General features: G+C 52.1%; 1 protein-coding gene across 3 annotated transcripts in view; it reads right to left on the bottom strand.

Annotated features, from left to right (window-relative positions):
* MPRIP (myosin phosphatase Rho interacting protein) overlaps positions 1–14,152 on the bottom strand; it is a 167,462-nt gene that overhangs the window by 141,171 nt on the left and 12,139 nt on the right. For all 3 annotated transcript variants that reach the window (XM_026650579.2, XM_026650578.2, XM_026650580.2), the window contains exons 2-3: positions 3,536–3,613; positions 1,148–1,213 (exon numbers count right to left, since the gene is read on the bottom strand). In XM_026650579.2, the coding sequence (XP_026506364.1) occupies positions 1,148–1,213; positions 3,536–3,613 (144 nt within the window). The remainder of the gene's footprint in view (positions 1–1,147; positions 1,214–3,535; positions 3,614–14,152) is intronic.

The raw sequence follows: 14,152 nt of genomic DNA on the forward strand, positions 1-14,152 counted from the left end.
CACACACCGCCCCAACACGCATGTCTTTGCGCAGCCCATCACATGCACAAACACACCGCAGCACACCTCCCCCTTGGAACAGGAAAGCGCCAAGCCCAGCACAGGGAAACATACAACCCACGGGCTTGTTGAACTCTGGAGGATAAAAGCTGCAGCCCCAGCCAATCACGCTGGAGCCGGCCAAACGACCCAGATCTGCAGCTCCACTCGCACAGGAGAGGGGAAAGGGTTTTCGCATAGAACGGAGCCCTGCCGCCCAGATCACAGGAATCCAGGTCCCCGAGAAGGAGAGAGAAGCAGGCAAACATCCCAGCTGACCTACTTTTTCTGGGCACTGTTACAGAAGGGTCTGAGCCTACGCAGCCACAATCCTTCAACAACCAAAAACACCCAGCAAGGAAACCAAGAGACTCTAGGAACAGGAAGGATCCCTGGAACAGGGCCACACTGCCTCAGTCCAGGCCTCCTGGGGTGCTCCCATTCCCCTCCCTCCAGCCGGAGAGCAGGCACTTGGGATCATGGAGGGGGCTGGGCACGCCATCCATTTCCCACTGCCTCTTGAGAGCCTGAGGTACACACCCCGCCTCCTCCCACACTTCCCCTCCACACACAGAGCTCCCATTTGAGCCAGCCCCTCCTCCTACCCAGTAAGGGACCTGTGGGTCAGTAGCAATGGCTTCTCTAGGGCCAGCCCAGACACCACCTGTGACGCACCCCGACCAAGCTAGACTCGGCGCTTCAGGCCCTGCCCCGTTTCCGCCAAGGCCAGCCCCATCCACACTGGGGCAGGGTCCCCCAGCACAGAGCCCCAGGGAACAGGCCGCTAGAGACCCCCACCAAAGCCCAGCACAGCCACTCTGCTCCTCAGGCCCCCGGGCTGCGTGGCACAGGGCTGCTTGCCAAGCTCCACAATCTTCTGGCAAAGCCCGGCCTCATGCCAGCCGCATCCAACGCCGCTCCTGGCCATCGCAGTCCTCAATGCGCCAGCCGCCACGGGCTTTGCACAGCCGCCACAGGGCAGGCTGTGGCCCGTCTCCAGCCCTCCATCTCAGCGGCTAGGCCCATAGCAGCACTGAGGAGGCAGCCAGCACACCAGGGAAATACACAGGGAGCAGGGGAATGTCCACCTCCAGGAGGCGCCACTTACCATCTCGTCCAGGGCGTAGCGCAGCAGGCCATGTTCGTAGAGGATGAAGAACCGGCGCTGCCATTTCTGGAAGAGAAGACACCCCGGTTGGTAAACAGAGCTCCTTTCCCTCTCACGCTGGCCAGAGCGCTGCTGTGGATCGAGTCAGCTTCCTCTCCTAGGCCTGGCCATGGGGAGAAAGGAGCTGGATCCTTCCGCCAAAGGAGAGCTCAGCCACATGACACAACCCAGCGTCCACATCATCCCCAGAATGCTCTGCTGCCGGCTGTATACGAAGCAGCAGCAGAAGGGACCCAGCGCGGTGGTGGGTGGGCTGCAGAACCACAACCGGCATGGGGTTCCCAGGGAGTGGAAGGTGACCCCTTGGGAAACATGCATGCCAGGGAACGCTGTACTCCAGCCGAGCACTTGGACGACTCTAGCACCGCCCTGGTTTTCAAAGGCAATCTAGCTGGCCACCTGGAGCCGGGTTCCCCTGAAACCAACCCTGCTCGAGCGGCAGCCTGCCCAAACCTGGCCATGTTATAACAGACACACACTCAGGCATGCACTCAACGTGTGGCATACGCACCAGGCCATGGGAGCCGTTTGCCCTGCAAACACCGCCCAGCACACCTTGGCATGCATTACCTTTCGGCATGGTCAGGGATGGCACTGTATCATTAATGGGGGGGGTGGATAGCGGCGGCTCTAGAAAGCATGGTTCCCCCTCGGGTGACCCTGCCAGAGCTCCACGGGAGGCCCTCGCTCACACCAGTCTGAGTTTTCTAAAGCTGATTTACTGTCTGACTTCCTTACATGGGCATCCAAAGAAGTGCTGGGTTATTTGCAGCCAGATCCTGAGTTATGTCAGCTGCATCTCAGATAACACAGGAAGTGGCTCAGAAGGATTTGCTCCAAGGCGAGGTGGCATAGATTAGAGGAGCACATGCTGGTGCCAGGCGGACGTACAGAGAGAGGGGGAGTGCAGAGGCTGGAACATCCCGTCACTGGGCTGAGAAGCAAGAGCCTGGTGCAAATTCTCTCCCCCAGCAGAGCTCCTCTTCCCCCCTGGAAACCCACCACCAGCCTCCGCTCTGTCTAGGGTGCATTATCCCAGCCTACCTGACTTTCAGCCCCCTCCCCTGCATTTATTCAAGCATGTCCTATGCCTGCAGCATTAGGGGAAAATCCAGTGTGCCTAGCGCCCAGAGAAGCTCCATAGAAACTGGAAGATTCCCCCACCCCACCCTTATTCTCAGCATGCGGATCTCAGGCAGCCTCACCCCACCCTCCCGGGTGAATTATAGACTCACACCTCCTGTGCTCCAGCAGGGATGAGGCATGGGGCTGTCCCCGCCCCAGATCCCCAGCCTTCACACAGCTGGGAGCTGGAGAATCTCACTTGGGCTGTGTCTCGTTAACACAAAGATGGTTCTTTCTTACAGTCGTGTGGGGTGCCTAACCAACCACAATTAGCCTGCCCCTGCCACCCTCTGAATGGCATCACTAGACTGCTCTAGGCTGGTGAGGCAGACACAGGCATGAGCCACGTAATCCATCAAACACCTGCCAAGACCCCACGCGTTTGCAGGCAGCCTAGGCGGTCTAATGGCTCTGCACTGCCATTTGCCTGTAGACTGTAAGCCCCTTGGTGCCAGTTACTTGCTTGGCACTGCGCTGCCCTGTACGATTTACAGTACTGAATAAGGGATATGTGATCATTAGAGATGGGTTCCCAGCAACCCTCCAACTCCCTCAAAGCTGCGGGGGGGGAGGTTTCAAACTTGGGATCCAGATTCTGTGGCTTGAGCCCAACTCAGTAATAATTTATCATTATGGCTCACATTACAAACATGGCCTTGGACACCATCCCACTCCCAGCACTTCCCTTCTCAGGCACGAGACCCTAGCATCGTACTGGCAACTACAGCAACCGCCTACCTAGAGAAGCAATCTCAGGACCGTACCTAGAGCTCTCGGTACAACTCTGCAGCTAGGAGGACGGAAAGCCAGCATCCGCTGCGCACATTCTGCTGGCCACCAGCAGAACTGCCTTTACCTTTCCGATGGGGAGGTATCTCTTAACCCATTCACTGCTGGATCTCTCCCACCTACAGGAGACTATTCCGTTACCATCTACAGCATGCACAGGGGGCGCTGCCCTTCTGCCTGATTTCCTGGGACGCCAAGCGTCAGCCAACGCGTCTCATAGCAAACCGGGGCACATGCAGTGGGACTGGATTACTGCTGAACATGTGGGAGAGATGAGCTTGGGACGATGAAGGAGCAACAAACCTCCCAGAACGCCTCCCTGCACTTCCAGTCCATGCACCCTCCTCCACCCCCTCCCACGCTTCATCTGCCACAACAGCTAGAGTAGAAGGAGAAAGATTTTGCTTTCCTTACCCGGGAACGGTGCACAGGGTTGTCAAAGTCCGTCCCTTCTGGTGCCAGCAGCAGCCAACCACCGTAGATGGGCTTTGCCTACGAAGGAACAGAAGAGAACCAGTCAGCTGGAGTCTTAAGGAGACAGACCCAGTCCCTCCAATATGGCAAGTCCCTGGTTACTAGAGAATTCTGGGTGGGACCCAGCATGTCCTCACGATGTCAGGAACACTGGACACGTCCGTTAAAGTTTTACGTCCTCAACCCAGCTGTCTGGAGGCCCAGGGCAGAAACAGCTTTGCGATTCACAATCCTTGGTCCTGAGTCGGCTAATCAACGGGACAAAGAGGAAATCTACATAAAGTCCCTCTCCTGACATAGTTCTTATGCAAGACACTCGTCAAGGAAGCCCATCTCTTCAGCTCTACTGAAGAGAACATCAGCAGCTTTACCGGTGTGGCCGGGTCCTATACTGAACAGTGTTCCCAAACTCGCTCTTCTCCACAGTCAGTTCCAACATCCAGCAACCTGGCACAGACTAGGCCACTCCTAGTCATTTCACACCGGGAAGCTGCTCATTTAGCTGATAACAGCAAAAGGAGGAGAAAGAATAACTGGAAAAACTACCTGCATCATCACAGAAATCGGCAGAAGAAAATCTCAGCTCCCCTCCCAGAATTTTCTTCTTTAATGGCGGAACTAAACGCTGCCAAAGGGAAGTCCTTGTTCCACTGCCTTTAGGACCATAGGACTGGAAAGGTCCTCCTGGATCAGTGTCCAGGCCTCTTATATCATAGGCAACCCCAGCATACAAGGCCAGTCACCCACTAGTGAATGGCCAAAAGGGTCAGGCTGCAAAACACATTCTCCCCAAATCATCCTTCTGCCACTTTCTCTCCTACCAGCTGAATATGCTACTCCCAGACCACGAGTTACTTACTGGACACGAAGATGGTGGACATCGGAACCACAGCGAGCAACGTGCCAGGGCATTGTCACCATACAGAAAACGTGATCTTGTTTACACAAATATTTACTTCGCAGCAAGATGGGGTGTAAATCTACCCCGCACTAGCCTGCTGGCGCGTACTAACTGTCCGTGGGGACCCTGCTGACGTGCACTAACAGTTCCTGGCCTTCAGAGGGGAGCTGAGGCCCAAAATATATATAAGAATCAGTTCAAACCCTTTTCAAGTGACATCAACGTGAAATCTAGACTAAATTGTTTCAGACCTAACACTCCCATCGGCCATTCCTGTCAGTTTCTGTGGTTTTGCAACACTTAAAAAAAAAAAAATTCCCCTCTGGAAAAATCCACACAAACGACAGGAAAAATTGTCTGTGCACCTACAGCTGCCAAAGGCATGAAGTCCATAAAGTTTGCAAACTGGAAACAAAATGAAGACGCCTCTTAATTGCTTATGAACTGAAAAAGATAAAAATCTCTTCTCCAATCTCCTTCAGTAGCACGTTAAATATCAGGCGTTGCTTGTAACAACAGGGAAAACAAGATCTCATGACTGTCTAAAAATAAGGTGACAGTCCCTTTAAGAGGTTGGGTGTTTTGTTTTTTTTTTAAAAAAAAAAAAAAAGTGTAAAAAAAAAAAAAAAAATGCAGAGTTTGGTTTCAGGGCTGAATTTAAAACATTCCTCTGCAGCATCCCGCTGCCTTCCCGACCTCTCCTACTGAGGTGCAGCCTTAAATTAATCGTCCGAGACACAGCTCCTGAATTTCCTCCCCACTTTCCTAGTCACAGCTGATGATTTTACCTGTGACTCCAGCTTACAAGGACCACCGCCCCTTACAGAGGCAGTGCACTGCAGCAGTAGGGAAAAGGACCATTGTTTTCTTCTGCATTTGTTCGTACAGCACCTGGCACAATGGGGCACTAGTGCCGTGCCAATAAGACGACACCCTCTCCCCAGGACGAGACCTTTCCTAAATCATTCTCCTCTGCGCGTCACTTTCCCTATTCATGAAGTGGGGCATGTACCCAGCTCTGGAAAGTGCTTTGGAAACCTCGACCAAAGTGCTAGAATTTTTCTTCTCTCCCCCCCCCCCCCCCCGCCAAGCTTTGACCAAATCCCGGCGCTCCTTCCTTCACAACCCATCCCTCCCTTCAGCAGAAGCCTGGGCCATACCTGGATTCCTGCACCCCCTTCCTGCAGCCCCTTCAAAGCTCTGGCACCAAGACCACCTCTCCTTCCGAACATGTCTCCTGGCTTCTTAGGTCCTGTTGCTGCAGCGCTCACTCTCCTTCCACAGCAGGTACTAAACGTGCACCCTCACTTCCAGAACTCTGCACAGCCACACCCCCAGCCTACACTTCTTTCCCAATCTCCTCCCACGCCCTCGACTCTCGTAATTCTCCTTCTTGCCACTCCTTCCACTTAGTAATAACTGGGAGGTGGTTCTGTCTGCCAGGCAGCCTCCCCCAGAGATATCTCCGGATGATCCACCTGTTCTTATTCTAGGCCGCAGCCAGCCTATGAACTGCATGTCCTCCCCCATCCCCCATTCTGTTTCCTTCTTCCACCTGCATGCTCTTTGGGGCAGAGATTCTGATTTGTTCTACATCTCTTGCCTCCGGACCAGCACTGTGACCACACAGAGCATGTTACCAATAGGGAAAAGTCTCTGCAACCCAAACATTGTGCTGTAGCAGTCCAATACTGCAGGCAAAGGTGGAAAGTGGGCCGCTCAATTTCACTTTTTGAATTTCTCCCAGCTCGGACAGGAAGAATAAAGTGGCAGAATGGAAGCTAGAGTTTTAAATTCCATCCTCCACCCATTGGAAGTGTGCATTAGTAGCAGAGAGGAAGGATTATCCAGTGGTCAGACACTAGCGTGGCTCTTGAGACACCCAGGTTTGATTCCTTGCTCTGCCACAGAATTCCTGTGTGATCTCGAGCAAGTCACTTATTCTGTGCATCAGCTGCCCACCTGTGAAATGAGGATATCAGCACTGCCCTGACTCATAGCGGTGTTGGGTGAGTAAATACACTGAAGGTTGTGAGGTGCTCAGACACTGGAGTAACGGGGCCACGTGAAGCACCCAAGATAGATGGACAGTAACAAGACAGAGAAGGAAAATCTTCCTCTTTTATCACAGCAGAATGTGGATATTTGGCAAGAATCGTACCCCACATCAAACAACTCTCCTCTCCCAGAACAGCAGCTGTAGCATCAGCCCATTCAGCCACATTAGGGGGTGTGACACTGGTTCTTTTCAGACCTTCTCTATACAGAGAGCAGTAACTGCTGAGCTAGGCGTACATGAGTTTGTAAGTGCCTCCATACTGTAGCCCTGCAACAGTCTCTCCCTGTTTCTTCCATAAAAAAAAGGATTTGAAAAGGGTGATTTTTTTTTTTTTAACCCAACCACCTGCCATGCCTTCATTCTCATCTCACCTGTAACACGAGCCAATCACTGGAAGTTGAAGCTAGACAAATTCAGGCCGGAAACAAGCTGTACATCTTTAACAGTGAGGCTAGTTAATCATCGAAACAACTTACCAAGGGTCGTGGTGGAGTCTCCATCACCGATAATGTTTAAATCCAGATTAGATGTTTTTCTAAAAAGCTCCGCTCTAGGAATTATATTGGGGACCTTCTCTGGCCTGTGCCGTACAGGAGATCAGGCTAGATCAGAGGTGGGCAAACTTTTTGGGCCGAGGGCCACATCTGGGTGGGGAAATTGTATGCAGGGCCAGGGCAGGGGGTTGGAGTGTGGGAGGGAGTGCGGGGTGCAGGAAGGGGCTCAGGGCAAGGGATTGGGGCAGAGGAGGGGTGTGGGATGTATGAGGGGGCTCAGGGCAGGGAGTTGGGGTGCAGGAGGGGTTCAGGGTGTGGGGGGGCTCAGGGCAGGGGGGTGGGGTGCTGGAGGGGTGCGGCAGGGGGCTCAGGGCGCAGCAGGGAGCTCAGGGCAGGGGGTTGGGGTGCAGGGTGAAGGCAGGGGGCTTAGGGCAGGGAGTTGGGGGGGTGCAGGAGGGGTTCGGGCTCCGGGGTGGCAGCGGTGCACACTGGGGCCAAGGCAGGCTCCTTGCACACCTGCCCTGTCCCCGGTCCCATGCCGCTCCAGAAAGCGCCTCCAGGTACCTCCCCCGAAGCTCCCATTGGCCGCAATTCCCCATTCCCAGCCAATGGGAGCTGCCGGGAGCGGTGCCTGAAGGCAAGGGCAACGCATGGAGCCCTCTGTCCCCCGGCCCAGGGGCCGCAGGGACATGGTGCCGGCAGCGCCGCGGGCCGGATCCAAAGCCCTGAGGGGCCGGATCCAGCCCACGGGCCATAGTTTGCCCACCCCTGGACTAGATGATCACAATGGTCCCCTCTGGCCTTGGAATCTCTCGGCCTGACATTTGACAGAGACATTGGTGCAGACAGAAGCTCCTGGTTGCACAGCAATCACCTAGATCTGGTTCTTCACTTCAATCAACACAGCAGGGAAGAGAGGAACAAAGGCTGGCAGGCGAAAGGCTTACTTAGCAAAACCACCCCTTGCGGTCCTAGTCCATTTCTCTCCCTTGCCAGGCATTCCCCAGGGATGGCCTGACTGTGAGTTCAGGGCATCACATCCACTTATGTGGCAACTGGACTGCATTAGATCTAACCACAGAACCAATTACGAAGAACCAGGATTGGGAGCAGGTAGGCGAAGAGCTGTCAGCCAAATACAAATGCCTTTGGGTAGCAGCAGAGGCGACTGAAAGCAATCAGCCAGGTAAATTAGCAGCAGCCCGCTTGGAAGAAAGGACACTTGGATCTGAACTGTGGAATGGGGAGCTTAGCTCTAGGGAGATCTCAGCCTGACTGCTCAGAAAAAGCTACAGTAGTGTTCATCTGCCAGACACTACCAGAGACATTGACAATGTCGATTCACCTTGCACCCTACCAGGACACTTCAATACCCAGAGGAACATTTCACAGTGCCCAGCAGCTCTGCAGTCCAATACGTGGCTTTCACCGGCAGAAATTAAATGGATTTGCAATAGGGCTGTCGATCAATCGCAGTTAACTCACGCAATTAACTCAAAAAAATTAATCACAATTAATCACACTGTTAAACAACAGAATACCAGTTGAAATCTATTAAATATTTTTGGATGTTTTTCTACATTTTCAAATATATCGATTTCAATTACAACACAGAATACGAAGTGTACAGTGCTTACTGTATATGATTTTGATTACAAATATTTGCACTGTAAAAAAGGATAAAATACTATTTCTTTTTCAATGCACTACAGTACAGGTGAAATCTCTTTATCGTGAAAGTGCAACTTATAAATATAGATTTTTTTTTTTTGGTTACATAACTGCACTCAAAAACAAAACAAGTAAAACGTTAGAGCCTACAAGTACACTCAGTCCTACTTCTTGTTCAGCCAATCGCTAAAACAAACAAGTTTGTTTACATTTACAGGAGATAATGGTGCCCTCTTCTTATTTACAATGTTTCCAGAAAGTGAGAACAGACGTTCACATGGCAATTTTGTAGCTGGCATTGAAAGATATTTATGTGCCAGATATGCTAAACATTCGTATGCCCCTTCATGTTTCGACCACCATTCCAGAGGACATGTTTCCATGCTGATGACACTCGTTAAAGGAATAATGCGTTAATTAAATTTATGACTGAAGCACTTGGGGGGAGAATTGTATGTCTCCTGCTCTGTTTTACCTGCATTCTGCATATATTTCATGTTATAGCCGTCTCGGATGATGACCCAGCACATGTTGTTCATTTTAAGAACAACACTTTCACTGCGGATTTGACAAAACGCAAAGAAGGTACCAATGTGAGGTTTCTAAAGATAGCTACAGCACTCAACCCAAGGTTTAAGAATCTGAAATGCCTTCCAAAATCTGAGAGGAACAAGGTGTGGAGCATGCTTTCAGAAGTCTTAAAAGAGCAACACTCCGATGTGGAAACTACAGAACCAGAACCACCAAAAAGAAAATCAACCTTCTGCTGGTGGCATCTGACTCAGATGATGAAAATGAACATGCATCCATCCGCTTTGCTTTGGATCGTTATCGAGTAGAACCCCTCATTAGCATGGACGCATGTCCTCTACAATGGCGGTTGAAGCATGAAGGGACATATGAATCTTTAGCGCATCTGGCACGTAAATATCTTGCTACACTGGCTACAACAATCCCATGAGAACGCCTGTTCTCCCTTTCAGGTGACATTGTAAACAAGAAGTGGGCAGCATTATCTCCTGCAAACGTAAACCAACTTGTTTGTCTGAGTGACTGGCTGAACAAGAAGTAGGACTGAGTGAACTTGTAGGCTCCAAAGTTCAACCCTCCTGGGAAGGTGCTCTCTGCTCACCACTGAAATGCAGTCACCACTGAGGTGGAACGCCGCAGCTGCTTAGTAGATCACAACTCCCCCTGGGGGAATTCTGCACCACTGTGCAATGCATAAGTTTGCAGAAATTAATGTTTTTTGCACAGAATTTCCTTTCCCCCCACAGAAATGGGATGCAGTGCCACTGACCACCACTAGGAGGACACTGCCGGGGGAAGAGGGAGAGAGCTAGAGAGTTCCTGGCAGTTGCCCTTCCCCGCATGCCCGGAGAGAAGGAGAGGGCGGCGCGCAGGAAACTCTGTGCAAGTCTGGGACCGAGCATAGGGCTGTTTCTCCCTCTGGATCCCTGGGCTCTAAGGGGGGGGGGGGGGGGGGGGGGGGGGGGAGGGGCGGGGCGGTGGTGGGGGGCAGGTATCTGGGCAAGGGGCCCCCCGTAGCTGGGTAGGGTTACCAGGCATCCGGATTTCGACCGAAACACCTGGTTGAGAAGGGACCCTGGCAGCTCTGGTCAGCACCACTGACTGGGCCGCTGGACATACCAGCAGGTTCCAGGAGCCGCACGTAGCCTGGGACCCTACCTTAGCCCTGCTGACCGGGAGCTGCCTGCATGAAGCACCTGCCCAGCTGGAGCCTGCACCCCAAACACCCTCACGCACCCCAACCCCCTGCCTCAGGTCAGAACCCCCTCCTGCACCCCTGCCCCAGCCCTGAGACCCCTCCCGGAGCCTGCACCCCACCCCCCTGCCCCAACCCGGAGCCTGCTCCTGCACCCTGAAACCCTAATTTCTGGCCCCACCCCAGAGCCCACACCCCTGGCCAGAGCCCTCACCCCCTCCCGCACCCCAACTCCCTGCCCCAGCCCAGTGAAAGTGAGTGAGAGTGGGGGAGAGCAAGCAAGGGGGGGGGGGAGTGAGTGCGGATGGGGCCTCGGAAAAGGGGCCGGGGTGGGGCAAGTTTTGTGCAATTAGAAAGTTGGCAACCTTACAGCTGGGCTCTGGAGAGGCAGAGGTGGGGCAGATATCTGGGCAAGGGGGGCCCTAGGGGAAAGGGGGGGGGTGAGTGTCTGGCCCCCCAGCTGGGCTCTGGGGGGGGAAGGGGGTAGAGAAGCAGGAACTGGGTTGTTGTAGGGATTTCTTTAACTCTCCACTCCTGGGGGAATTTTTGTATGTGTCTGTATTGTTGCTGACAGGTATTTTGAAATAAATTACCAAAATAATTGAAACTGGCGTGATTATGTAGTGTTATTTTGACAAATAAAATTTGCAGAATTTTAAAATATTGTGCGCAGAATTTTTAATTTTTTGGCACAGAATTCCTCCAGGAGTAACCACAACGCAACAGTTTAGGACAGGAAGTGAAGAATACCACATTTAACTGCAATTGCTTGGAGAAATTTTAATTAGCCAACATGGAACACCCTATAAAACAAATAAACTGCCTCCCCCGTACAAGGGCCCTCATGTTCCAACTGGAAGAGGTTTCAAAAGCCCTTCACCCTCGGCCGAAAAGAAAGGTTTCATGGCGGAATCTCTCAGAAGGCTCACACAGGGGCTTGTGCTGGTTTAACTTATGGTATGATTTTAAAACCGGTTTAGTTAAATTGGCACAAGATGCTGCGTGGAAGCCAAGATCTGTTTAAACCAAGCTTATGTTGATTTAGCTTAAATCAGTTAGGACTTGTCTACACAGTAAGTGGAAGCATGATGACTGCGTCAGCTATAATTCATGCCTGTGAAATCTGTGAGTTGGAACACTGGTTTTGGTTTCTGAGTGCCCTATTTCAATATAATTTTAAATCAATTCCGTATTAGCTAAACTGAATCAAAGGCATTCAAACCCTGAAATCGGTCTCCCCACACAGACTTAAACCAAACTGAGGAGCAGGAATTACAAGAACTCTGGGTGATTGCAAGCCCTTAGGTCTATATTTAAGCCAAACCAAACCAAGCCACTCTTAAAAGCAAATAAATGGCCACACAGGAATCTGTACCAGTTTAACTAGGCTTGCGCAAGTTTGTGTGTAGACAAGGCCTCAGAGTTAAAACCAGCTCTGACGTTTTAATCCCCTCACTGCAACAAGCTTTAAAATAAATGACACCTGACTCTCCCATACAAGAGGAGGGTTTCTGGAGGGGATAGAAAACACACTGGAAGGAAGCAGAGACCAGCACAGACTTAGGCATGTAGTTTGTTTTCTCTGAACACAGTTCGCACTTGGGGATTAACAAGAAACCCACGAGTGCCAAACGGCAGCTTGACAATACCTTGTTCTGTAATGGGATTTATACAACCCCTTGTGTTAAAGGCCACTCAACAGCAACGCTGAGGTTCCCAGGATAGGTTTGTTTGGCCAAGCAGAGGCCAGCTGATCTTAGGTGAACTATTTTTGGTGGTCCCCCGAGTTGTCCTTTGCAGCTTTCACTGCACGGTGGGACTATAAATAGTATTTAGCAGTCTTCTAGCACCTTTCACCCAAGAATCTCAAAGCACTTTACAAACGTTAAACAAACCATACAACACACAGGTAGGGATACACAAGCGGCCATCTCTGGGGTGGAATAGCACCCACTACAGGGCAGGAAGTGAAGAATGCTGTATCTAACGGAAACTGTGCGATGAACTAAGTCAGAAAAATGTTATTACCCCCATTACTTTTCAACTGTTTCCAAACACACCCCATTCTTCAAAACAATTGGTCACAAGTGAATGGGGCGTTGGTTTTATATGCATTTGAAAGATGTCTCCAGCAGCCCAGCACCCTCAAAACAACATGCTGGGACACTGGTGCAGGCTGACTCAGAAGGAAGAATACTTCACTTCCTGCAACCCCTTGGTATTCCCCAGAGGTCTCCCATCCAGACGCTGACTCAGCCTGACCCGGCTTAGCTTCAGTGACTGGACAAGAGCCTCAATAAGAGGTGATGCAGGACATGCGCCTTTCAGGCAAGTGGATTAAAATATTAATTCAAACTAAACCATCTGCTAATGGCAATCAATTGGGCCAGAATGCAACAAGCCAGGGAGGCGAAACCCAGGCCAAACGAGAGCTAGGCCTGAGCCCCGTTGTTCAGCTTGGGAGCTGAACTTTCCAAACATTCGGCGTTGAGAATTCGGGCCAATCCCAATGGACAAAAGGCAGGGAATACAGCCCTCTGCCATGGGCTCAACGGTTAGACAGGGGCATCTCCCTCAGCCAATCTGGGCTCACCCCAGATTTAGTCAAAGAATTTTACAGAAAGATCCTCCTTGCTCCCCGCCTCTGCCCCAAGACGGCCCTTAACAAGTAAGCCTCAACTGGGGCTGTTTTTGCAGTGCTTCCCGGTCGGATACCTGCACTATGACTTCATCATAGATTTTAAAGTCAGAAGGGACCATCGTGATCATCTAGTTTGACCTGCACAACACAGGTCAATAGCGGTGCTTCACCTAGAGCATTTATTCCCCATGCTGGGGTTTGCAGGTCGCTTCCCTTTCCCCTGTAATTCAGCGTCAGAGAGCCCAGCTCCCAAGCTGAGCCTGTTAGTCCTACGCCTGGGTTTTGTTTTCTTGGCTGTTCAGATCTGGGTTGCATCAGAGGAACATGCTGCCTCCAGCCCAGCCAACCGGGCCAGTTAGCAAGGGGGGGTGGGGAAGGGGCTGGAAGGAAGGAAGGAGGAGGAAATGGCCCCAGAGAGGTTTACACAAAGCTGTCAAGCTGCCACACTGACACTACCCAGGAATCACTGGCTCCCAGGACAGAATCCAGCCAGCCCCCACTAGCTCCTAAGAATAGAGGCCTGAGGCTCCCATGCAGCTGGGATGGAGGGGTGGGGAGCGGAGCTGGCACTGCGGGGGACTCCTCACTCACCACACAGGAAGTCTCTGAGGGGCAGAAACTACCAGATACTGGCTTTGAAAAGGTGTTGCTGTGGGTACCGTGCTGGCCAGAGGCACTGGATGGACAGCGCTGCTGTACCAGCCTGACTCCAGCACAAGCATCGCCTATACAGTTCTACCTCCAGGCATCAACCCTGATACGGACCAGCCGGTCCGAGAGGTGAACTTGGTGTCCACGGCCGTGCTTGGCCTCTCTGCTCAGACTCTTAAGGGTGTCAATGGTGTTTGGGCTGCGGCTGCCAGTCCGTTAGGAAATGGACCAACACCCACCCACCCGTTACACGCAGGGCCACCCACAGCAGGAAGCCGTTTTGTAACTCCCAGGAACGACGGGCCTGTGCTGGATCTGAACCGGTGACTTCGAAGTGAAAGGTTGCCAAGAGTCCCCAGAGCCCTCCAGTTCTCCCTAGAGTGCGGGGGGGGGGGGGGGGGGGGGGGGGGGGGG

Source organism: Terrapene carolina, unplaced genomic scaffold (assembly GCF_002925995.2).
Source record: "Terrapene carolina triunguis isolate 2854851 unplaced genomic scaffold, T_m_triunguis-2.0 Scaffold93, whole genome shotgun sequence".
NCBI classification, from domain to species: domain Eukaryota; kingdom Metazoa; phylum Chordata; order Testudines; family Emydidae; genus Terrapene; species Terrapene triunguis.